The following is an 11480-nucleotide window of genomic DNA, read 5'->3' on the forward strand; positions in this document are numbered from 1 at the left end:
CTCTGTCCTCTTCCTTTCTTACTACTCCCTAACACTTTTAATGTGCAAACTTTATCAGTGATTTTTGTCCTGGAGCTCTGATTAATAGCAGAGAGCCAAGACCTAAGCCCTATAGAACCCAACTCAAAACTACACCTGCTCGGCCTGAGTTTGTTTAGTTATGTAGTGATACCTATTAGTGAGCCAGTTTTTAATCCATGTAATGAATACTAGGTTAATTTTATATTCTAGTTTTTTTAAACAGTCCTCTAGTACCAAGACAACTGCTTTATAAAAGTCTGAGGGGGAGCCATGTTAGTCTGGATTTGTAAAAAGCAACAGAGTCCTGTGGCACCTTTAAGACTAACAGATGTATTGGAGCATAAGCTTTCGTGGGTGAATACCCACTTCGTCAGACGCATGTGTATTCACCCACAAAAGCTTATGCTCCAATACATCTGTTAAAGGTGCCCCAGGACTCTCTTGCTCTTTATAAAAGTCTGAGTGTATTTCAGCTACTTAGGGCAGTGGTTCCTAAACTTTAACAACGTGTGCACCCCTTTCACTAAAATGTGAAGTTGCGCGAACCCCCTCTTAAAAATTAATAGTTCCAGGGATTTTTCTCCTTTACCTGAGTATAAATTATAAAAGCAGTGATCTTAAAAATATAACATTTGTTTTTATGACATGCTTATTACACATTTATTATTTATATTACAGTATTTTTATTACATTATGAAAACGGCAACACTCTTGCAAGACCTCACTTTCATAGCTTGTATCACGTGAATAAGCCTGTTATAAGACAAGGCTCCTATGTTTCATCAAGGAGTGTCAGATGTGAAACAGCATGAAGGTATTTTAGAAGCCAACTCGAAGAGTTCCTCCTACACAAGCATTCAGGTCTTGAGCAGGGCAGGCAAACAACGTACATTTACAACAAAGTTTAAACTACTTCATAATAATTTAAAAAACAATACTAGCTGCCTATTTAATTTTAAAAACAGCAACAAATCTCCACCTCCCTTTCCATTTCTTATAAGGAGTCTTGAAGGTTATGTTTCCTCAATGGGATAGACAAGCTTGCATGGATTTGCTTAGCTCTTGGAAGGCCAGGGGCCGGGTTGCTGGCCCTGGGCCCCTAGGGACAGCTCTGTCTGCCATTAGGGATTTTTTTCCCAAGAAGTCCCTCTAACATTTTGTGAACCCCAGTTTGGGAACCACTGACCTAGAGTGACCAGACAGCATGTGTGAAAAATCGGGATGGGGGTGGGGTGTACTAGGAGACTATATTAAAAAAAAAAGTGGGACTGTCCTATACAATGGGGACATCTGGTCACCCTACAGCCAGTAAATGTATAGTCTCAAAAGCCCTAGTTACTGTGACCGGTTCTATTTTCTGCAACCCTCCTTCTATTCCTTAATTCTTCATTCATCAGGCCTCTAGCAGTGCGGGGGCGGGGATAACGAGCCCTGCTGCTTCCCCTGCCCTCTACTGGCTGGAGAAGGATGATCCAACTTGTCAATCACACATAACCCCTGCCTTCCCTTCCCATTCGCCGTTTCCAAACCGCCCCCGCCTCTTCTTCCTCGGTGCCTTTTAAACGCGGTTAGGGACACCGCCTACAGCATCGTCATGAGGCCACACCCATTTCTCCCGCTCCACCAATCCGCTAGGCTTGAGAAATTGTCCATCATCTCCCGCGACGCCCTTACGTACACGTGACGTCAGACACCACCCAGGAAGCTCCGCCTATTTATTCTGAACTCGGCTCTTAAGGGGAAAAGCAATTTCAAGATGGCGGCCGCGCAGCTAACAATGGGGAGTCGGGGGTTTGGGCCTGAGCGAGGCGGCCGCCGCGCCTGAGGGGAAGTGGAGCGGGCTCCGGCCGGGCAGGACGGGGGCGGAGGGAGCGGTAGCGGGCCGACGGAGGAAGTAGGGTGTGGGGAACGGAGTCGGGCCGGGCCCGAGAGAGAAGGAAGTGGGGGGTGGGCGAGGCCTGAGGGGATCCCGGGTGGGAGGGGGCGAGGCCTGGGTAGGGTCCGAGGGGCACCCCGGTCTCTCCCTTGTCGGTGTCCTGGCCATGGTGGGGCCGGCGTGAGGAGCCGGTGAACGGCGGCGGCCGCCTCGGTCCCCGGCCCATGGTGCTGCCCCCCTGCCCCATGGCGGAGTTCGTGGTGCCGCGGCACAGCGCGGTGATGGAGCGGCTCCGCCGGCGCATAGAGCTGTGCCGGCGGCACCACAGCGCCTGCGAGTCCCGCTACCAGGCCGTGTCCCCAGAGCGCCTGGAGCTGGAGCGCCAACAAACCTTCGCTTTGCACCAGCGCTGCCTGCAGGCCAAGGCCAAGCGGGCCGGGAAACACCGCCAGCCTCCCCCGGCGCCGCCGCCGCCCGCCCCTCCTCCTCCTCCTGCTGTGGTTGCGGGCAACGCCGACAGGACTGGAGCCAACGGCCTCGACACTGACGCCGCGAGTAGCGAGCAGCACGGCCGCAGCAGTACCTTGATCGCGGTAAGGAGCAGCTTGTTCCCGAGCGGGCCCCGAGCTCGGGGTGGGTGAGACAGTGCCCAGCTGGCACCGCTACTTCCCCGACCAGGCTGGGGTAGGAGAGGAACCCTCCAAGCCTTCTAGAGTTGGAATCGTGGCCCATACTGGCAGGAGGTAGTGTTACATTGTTAGGTCCCTGTGCAGCCCATACTAAAACTTAGCGGTTGGTATTCCTGCCCAGACTGCCATCCTCCTGCATTGACAGCACATGCAGAAGCGGGCAACAACGGGTATGGAAGGGACAGGAGTAACTTCCATTTAGAACAGTCATAGATGTTTTAGCAGCTTAGAATTGTGCTCCATGTAACCTGGCTATTTATGGTTCTGACAAATTGACTCTCAGTTGTCTCTGCAGGAGCAACCCGGTAGTACTTGTTCTGTGACTGTTTTCATAGTTCTATTTTTTTGGAAGCGAACAAGAAGGGAGATGGAAGCTGTCAGGCATTAGTCAACAGTTCTAGTTGGTTGGTAAAGACAGTTGTTACTAACTAGAAGTTTTCTGCTTTTCAAAATAGTAATGTCCGTTAATACTACACCACACTGCACGGAACTAAGTGAAGTGGTGCTAGAAAGGTAGCTGATTATTTGCCACTTTTTCTACTGGATGTGAACTAATATTGACCAATACACTGATCCCACTCCACCCATTAAAAATGGCTTACTTTTCAAAAGGATCCTGGTTGTGACTATGTACTGTAAAATAATGTTTTATGTGCATCAGTATAGGTGTTTAATTTGTTCTGGGCTCTTTAAAGTGGTCTATATGATATGGCCAAGGAGCAGGGAAATGCAGTGTAGCAGAACAAATTTTAAAAAGTGACTCACTGCCTTAATAAAAAAGTAAAGTTTCTAAACTGTATCCCAGAGTCCATCATAAAACTATGGTCCTGAGCCCCTTACAAGATGCCTCTTGGCATTAATTGGGCACCTTTCCAGCTATATGCATATTTAATGTCACATTCAAGTTACAGCCAAAAGTAGTAAGTCACAAAGTTGTCTTTAACTTTGCCTTTGGGATTTGGAAGTGAATTCTCCAAGGATAAAATCTGGCATGTTGGAAGAATGCATTAAGTATCTCACTGATAGTTTGTTTAAAAAAAAATAACTACCTTTTGTGTTATGCAGCCCACACTGAAGTTGTGGAATGCAATGTAGTTTGTTTGGTTTCCTGAGCACTGATCAAATATAGATAGAAAAAGTGGACATGATTTGCCACTTTTTTACACCTTGTATAATAACTTATCCAAGTGAAAAAAGGATGTAAAATACGATTAAATCAGAAATGTCTAGTCACACCAATGGTAGCATTTTATGTTCACTGTGTACGGGAGTATATGACTACATAAGACCAGAAGAATCAGTCACAATGAATTAGCCTGTAGTATGACTAGGATTACAAACTTGCATTTTTCATGGTTGTAGTGTGAATGACAAGTATCACTTGAGTGAATCACTTCTCTTATCTCTTAAGTGGTGGGACACATGTCTTTCTGATGATTCCTTTGGATCCTTGTCCCCTTCTGAAGGAAAAGATCCTTATGATTGAGTCAAAAACTTCACACAATAGAAGAGGAGAAAAATCCTTGAAAGAAGGAACAATTTGTACTTTCCTAATGAGAATACACCTCTACCCCGATATAACACGAATTTGGATATAATGCGGTAAAGCAGCGCTCCGGGGGGGCGGGGCTGCGTGCTCCGGCGGATCAAAGCAAGTTCAGTATAACACGGTTTCACTTAGAACGCGGTAAGATTTTTTGTCTCCCGAGGACCGCATTATATTGGGGTAGAAGTGTATCTATATCACTTCAGGGAGACTTTGCTTAGCAGGCTGGGTCTTGAATGAAGATTTGTGGTGGAACCCAGGATTTAAATGCTTGTTTTGTTGATCATAAAATTAAGGCTTCTGCTTGCTTTGCATCTGGACTTTAAGGATTCACACTTGTGGCTCGTTCAATTCATTAGATAATATAGATTAACACACTGAATTCACTTACTTAGACTGTCAGCACACTTCCTCATACTGAACCTCTGAAAAAATGTCTTGAATCACTGCTGGTATTTATTTTAAGTTGCTCTGTATATGGATTTCATCTCATTAGCTTGCATTATAATGAGGACTCTAAATTCCCCAAGAACAGTGTGGTTTTGAAGTGCACTGCGCATCTAGGGAAGCCCTTCTTGTACAGGAAGCTGCCTCCAACTGTTGATTTACACAACAGAGGAGGCCTTTAGTGTATGAATGACTGTTCCTTGTGCTGACCTGTTACTCCTTTCCTAGTATACATGACTGTAAGATAAATTGCTGCTGCTGCTTCATCTTGTTACTTGGTTATAAAGTTGGATCACTTAGTAATTCAACTAAAAAAAATCCCTCTTTGTATGTTGCTTATTTCAGTTCTTTGGTGTAGTCTGTACTACTTTAACCCAGATCCTGATGTTTCACCACCAACAGTCAGGTAACAAATATCAAAACTGAGCATGCTGTGGTGGGAGGGGGTGGGGTATTGTCTGAAATGTTCACTAAACCTGTGGTTTCACAACAAAATTATTTTGTTTTAAAATATCTTGGACATGTTTCTTTCAAAATAATGTTAATTAAGCCATTAACCAGGTAATACACCAGCCAATGCTGCTGCCGAGTTACATGGAACTTTTTTGAAAGAGATCCATATAAAACATTTTCTAGAAGGCTTTGCTCTGTATAGTGCTACTTTCATTTAAAGCTAATGAAACATTGATGTTGGTCCTTTTTTTTTTTTTTAAGCCACTTGCAATAAAAATGCAGGTGAACTGCCACGCTGTATAGCATCTGATGACCTATAATGACAGGACATTTCTGAATAGCTGTATTTATTTGCTTGTGAATTCCAAGGTGCTGTGTGTACTCGATAGCAGTTCCAAATAGTAAAAGGGGAGCACCTTCATTTCTTTTTTGGCATTTTCTGTGGTGGTGATCCCCACATGGGATGTTAGAAATCAAGTGCTTTGTCTGATAGTTATTTCTTCATTTTAGACCCAGAAACCAGACAATCTTGGGGCATAAACAAAAGTGTGGGTCACTTTAATCCTTTGTTTGTTTGCCAGGATGAATATGCTGTGACACAGAAATACTTCTAGTTGAGGGTGTGTGCTACCTAAGCTTGTCCTCCAGTTTTTTTTTAAAAAAAGGAAACAATGCTTAGTTTCCTCTTTTTTTTCCTTAATGTGAGGCTGTTTTTAAGGTTTTAAAATGTCCTTTAAATAGAAATGTCAAATTTCCATTTCAGTCTTAACTATTTTCTGCCTTATGAAGGCAAGTGTTAGTATTTGGATAACTGGGTGTCCCTCATGCTAATCTTGTGTTTCAGAAACATTGATATTAGACAAAAAAGACTTATAGGTCATATAGCACACCTCCTCTTTTCCTAATTTCCGGTCTAGGACTGCTGCTTTCAGTTTCTTCCAGTGCTTTAAGGTAAACTTCCTTGTAAATGTCCATAGTGTGTGTGCAGGGGGTTCTTCCATTTCCCTAGAAAGACTTTAACATAGACTCAAAATCTAACTATAGGAAGTCTCTTTCTGATATAGGTTTCAGAAGAATTTAAAGATTTGGATTCTCATCTCCACTGCTTATTTCATGTTGTGCTCTCCTAGCCAGGAGACCAACCAACATTAAACAGGCCTGTTTACACATTTCTTATGACTTGCTTTCATCAGTGAACAGCTGTTGTATGGGTGATTCACTTTTTCTAGTCTTGCCTCAAAACCTAGAATGGTATTCCTACAGTGACCAGGAAAGCTCAGTCTGTAATGGGGAAAGATTCTTCTTAAATCTTAAGAGCACACAATATTAGTCTTTAGCAGCTGAGCAGTTAGTTGGGTCTGATATGAAGAGATGTTGTTACACTGAGAATGACCTCTCTGCTCTGTTTAACCCCAGTGAAATAAAGGTGTCCTAGATTAGAGCCAGCGTGGGATTATTTTTTTAATCCAGCTCCTGTCCTGTCCTGCAATACCCACTCGCTCCTGCATTGTTTCTTGCATTTTTATCTCACTCCCCCCTGCAAAAACCTTAAATTCTGCAAAAGGGACAGATTTCCCCCATGCTACTACAAACAACAAGCCCCAGAATGGTCAGTTAATATATTGTGTATATATAAATAAATAGAATTCAGACACCGTTTTTACCACAAAAGAATAAAATAAATCTTGCTTAAACATGTAAACAAAACCCTTTAACTCGTGTTATAATAGACATCAAATCTTTCTATCCCTTGCTTAAATTTAAATATTAAAACCTTTATTTAAAAAAAAAAAAAAAGAAAAACTTGCTTTACATTGCTGAAATTCTATTTATGACAAACCAAGAGATTGTTTTCCTGCAGATTAGCACAGTCTGTTTTTGGGGTCGTTGTTTTTTTCTGCCCACAACAAAGTACATTTTACCTGCTCCTATGGCAGTGGGTCCTCCAGAAGTAAAAGATGAAGCGTTTTAACCAAAATTAGATTGACACATAGTAAAAGAAAGTAAGGAAAACTGTATCTGTGTCCTGACTCTTAGATCTAGAGTAGTAGCAGAAAATAAATGAAGTATTGTTTGGATTGGACTTGCAAGGGTTCCTAGTGTTGCAGTTTAACATATTTGAAACCTTTTTTGGGGGGGGACGGGAGGAGGAGGAGGCGGCATTAGCTCTATGTATGGATGTCAGAAATGTCTTTTAATTACTTTTTGGCCCCAAAATAGCAAAATATGAATAATTTTGCAATACTCTACTATAACAAGTATAGTGCTGTCTCGCCATAATTACACCATTGCCATCATCTGCTGACAAGTCTGATAGTTTGTTGCCAAACAACTCAAGCAGGTTTTTTGTCTGCTTTTTCTTGGCACAAGTTATTGTGGTGTGCTTAAAACATATATATTTTTATTGGATTGCTAAGGCCTGCAGTGGTGTTTCCTAAACTGTAAAGAACTGGGAGTGATCAGTGCTGCTGAAGTTCAACTTAAGTGGAGAACCTAGCATTGCTGCTTAAAGCGTAGCAGTTTTGATTCAGCAGAACAGTTCCTGTAGCAGAAGCTGCCTCTTGTGAATAATACAGGTGATTACATTTTTATACATACACATCTGTAGCAGTCTTTCTTCACTACAGCTGCCTCCCAAACTATGCTGCCTCCCAAACGCGCACATTTTTTGGAATGAAATTAAAAGTCAAATTAAAATTAGTCCAGTGTTGTGGTTCTCTGACCGCCTGGTGACCATTCTAGGGTATGGGAACAGATTTGGTAATAAAATGCTTTTCTTGAAAGAAGCAGAACATAGTTATAAAAACTGTTTATATTTCAGTCATCTAAGTGAGTAGAGAAATTCCTAATGTATAGTATTAACAAGAAAATCATTTAAAATACACCTCTACCCCGATTTAACGCGACCCGATATAACACGAATTCGGATATAACACGGTAAAGCAGCGCTCTGGGGGCGGGGCTGCGCACTCCGGTGGATCAAAGCAAGGTCGATATAACGCAGTTTCACCTATAACGCGGTAAGATTTTTGGCTCCCGAGGACAGCGTTATATCAGGGTAGAGGTGTACTCTGTATTTACTCCCAGACCATGACCTCTGATAATGTAACCTCGTGAGGTGGAAATAGATGCCTCTTGAGTGAGATTCAGCTATTGTCCAGGCAGACAGGGACTGTCTTCTATGTTTGTACAGAGCCTAGCACAATGAGACTCTGATCTCAGCTGGAGCTTGTAGGCACTACTAAAATAGTAATACTTCTAAAAATATTTGTCATCAGTTGCTCGTAATCATGGTTTGGCTCAAGGAGATAAACACTGCTTTCTTAGAGCACGCTTATTACTAACTTTTTGATTTTGGAGAAAACTAGATTGCATTATATTTTCTAGATCAGTACAACTTTTAGAATTGCTGACTATACACATATCAGATACAGAAAATAAACCTCCAAAAAACCAAATTTGTAGTAACCTTCAAGTTATAATACTCAAGATAGTATAACAAAGTACAGAATTTTCAAAAATAGGATTTGACTGTCCCTTTAATATCTAATATAGTTAGATAATGAGACTGTCACTACTATTTTGAAATTACTGTTAAATGTGAGAGCCAAACTTTATTTCTAGTCTCCAACTTGGTAATGTTGACGTAAAGCTGATCCACATAAGGGATGCCAATTTGAAATCTAAATAGTTTCAAATAACGATTGTCAGGTACTATATTGGGTCTGTGCTAATTTTTGTGACTTTTGCAATAACATTTTTCTATTTTAAAAAATGCTTTTTCCCTGTTGCTGTAAGAGATGTGGACAAACAGGAAACCGGGTATATATGGAAAATACTATCAAATGTGCAAGGTAAACTGAAGAAAGAGTATTTTTCTGAAGTCTTTTTGCTAAATAACCCAATGTGATACTTCCAACAATCGTATGTAAAATAGTTAAAGCCAGAAGAGTTTTTTTTTTTTTTCCTCACCATAAGTGATGCTGTTTTAAAGATTTGATCTCTGCAGATGGATGTGTAATGGCTGGGTTTCCAACTCTTCCTACTTCTGGGGTCCTGAGGCCCTCCCAGTTCTCCTTATTAGATTTCTCCATTAGTTTATGATCACTCTTTCTCTGAAGGCGTGTTATCCTGGTAGACTACTTTCCTAATAAGGAGGGCTTGATGAGCTTTGCTTCGTTGAAGCTAACCTGATGGGTTAAAGCCTTGTCCATGCTTTTCCTTTTGGCAGTGAAGTTGCTGCATTGGTGCAAACTCCTAATATAGATGCAGCACACCAGTATGTAAAGTGACTTGCTTGCAGTGGTACAAAAATGCTGTTGTAGGTAAGGCCTAAGTCAATTTTAAAGGTCTGCAGCAGAGTATTTTGAGACTCTTCTTTCCCTAAGGCCCTGAATATGATGCTGCTTCAATGCTTCTAGCTTGGGGGAGGGGGGGAGAATCAGACTTGGAAATCCTACGCTGGTCTCATGTGAATGGGGAAACACTGGCTCATATTGTTTTATTGATTAAATCAGTGGTGCCCAAACTTTTCCTGTTGTGCTTACCCCCCGACTTACCAGTAATGGAATCCGTCCATACACCCCCTCTGTTACAACACAGTCGGCTCAGCAGAGGCGCTTGGGCTGAAGGTGGAGCTGGGGGGAGGAGAAGGAATGAGGGCAGAACTGGCTTGGGAGTGGAACTGTGGCTGGGGCCAGAGCTGGGTGGCACTCCCTGTGGGGGCTGGCCAGGCCCTGCTGCTCATCTTTACCGCCCCTCACCCCCAATAAAAAAAAGTTCCTCTGTGCCTCCCGAGGTGCGCCTCAGTTTGAGGATCACTGGATTAAATGGATTGATTGTGCTATGAACAACTAGCAAGAGCAGCATGCCAAAAAGTCACTGCACTTAACATGATGACAATGACCAACATACCTAAACAGTCTAAACGGCTTTCCTTACACACCAGCAAACAGTGTTTCTGTTCCTTTTGGGCTTTCATCATAATAGAACAGGATTTTCTTGCTTCAAGATCTCTTTGATTGGGCTGCTGATTGTTCATGGAGTTTGTTGACTGACTCGTAACTCTCAGCTGCCAGGATTTTGTGAACTGGCTGTACTTGGAACTGCACCCAAGAAGTGTAGGTCTTGTCACTGTACTTTTGATTTGGCAAACATATCATTTTTCTACTCGGCAGAAGCAAAAAACTGATATGTGGAAAATTTTGTTTAGTCTTCCCTTCAGAAAGGGATACCCCACAAAATAAAGGTGAGTAATCTGCAAGGCAACTACCCAACTTTACGAATTGGGAGGACTTCAGGTTCCATTACTACTTTTAATCTTCAAAGGCACAAATATTGACATACAGGAAAAATAAGCTTTTGGCTGTTGGAAACTTTTGTAGCTATGTCTTGCCATTGGGGAAATCCACATATCCAAATGCACTCTTTATTTTTTTTAGAAGTAAAAAATAAACCAGCAAGAAAGTGAAGTCCGTTAATAGCTTGTATATAAGCCCAAACCCAGTGTCTTGCTAACAGCTCTCTCTCAGGCTTAAACTTTGTGCACTGATGCCAACAATAACAAATATGTAGGCAATTTTTTCTGCAGCATCTGTACAGGATGCTGCATAAGGCCCAGATGTCTTTAGAATGCCTCTGACTTCGATGAGGCTAAGCAAGGTGTTAAGTATCTTAATGAATTCTTAAAAATCAACTTACCTCGCATACCTTTCATAAAATTACTAAGTGTGTAAGTTTTTGGTTTTGTACTCGCTCCACTTTGGAGCAAAGATGCAAGTACAGCTTGAGGCGAGAGTGGGGTTTTTTTTGGACTGTCTCCATGATCAAATTGTTACTTTTTGTGGTCAGATATCTGAGCACTAACAAAATCATTTTAACACCAGTGTGCTTTCAAATGAATGGGAAGTTTCTAAAGTTTGAGGAGATACTAAGAAAGATAGAGCAAATTCTTATGTTAAGAACATATTCCTTACAACTATGGGAAGAATATGTTCAATATTAAAAGTTCAGTCACCGCTTTTGGGTTTCAGCTCTTTCTGGAGATACCTGCATGTGAGTATTGAGGGAGTGGTGTCTAATGGTTTAAAGCAAAGGAGGATCCTATTTTTGATCTGAGCCACTGACTCACTATGTGACCGTGTGCAAGTTACTCAACCACCTTGTGCTTCAATTATCCCAGTTGGGAAACTGACTAAACAATAGGAAACATGCTGAAAGGCGAATATTGCATCTGTACTGTGCTGCTTGGTCAGTTAATTACAAAAACCAAAATGAACGCAGAGCCAGCAACATTTATCTAAAAAACCCAGATTTTTATCAAATGTATGTTGTTGTTTTTTTTAATATGTAGCCAAGGCTTGAAAAATTTACCCAACACTTCCTAGCCTAAGCTGAAAGCCTACTCTTCAAGCCAAAATATACCAGTATCTCATGCTCATCCTCCAGC

At 42.0% G+C, this 11480-nt stretch overlaps 1 protein-coding gene across 2 annotated transcripts in view; it reads left to right on the forward strand.

The window, feature by feature from the left end:
* The first annotated feature begins 1730 nt into the window (after positions 1–1730).
* Positions 1731–11480, forward strand: part of MAML1 (mastermind like transcriptional coactivator 1) — a 28009-nt gene continuing 18259 nt past the window's right edge. The window contains exon 1 of one of the 2 annotated variants that reach the window (XM_005295837.5): positions 1731–2490. In XM_005295837.5, coding sequence (XP_005295894.3) covers positions 2122–2490 — 369 coding nt within the window. In that variant the 5' untranslated portion in view covers positions 1731–2121. The remainder of the gene's footprint in view (positions 2491–11480) is intronic. The other variant, XM_005295838.5, reaches the window with a different exon arrangement.

This window comes from Chrysemys picta, chromosome 8, assembly GCF_011386835.1.
Source record: "Chrysemys picta bellii isolate R12L10 chromosome 8, ASM1138683v2, whole genome shotgun sequence".
Lineage (NCBI taxonomy): Eukaryota > Metazoa > Chordata > Testudines > Emydidae > Chrysemys > Chrysemys picta.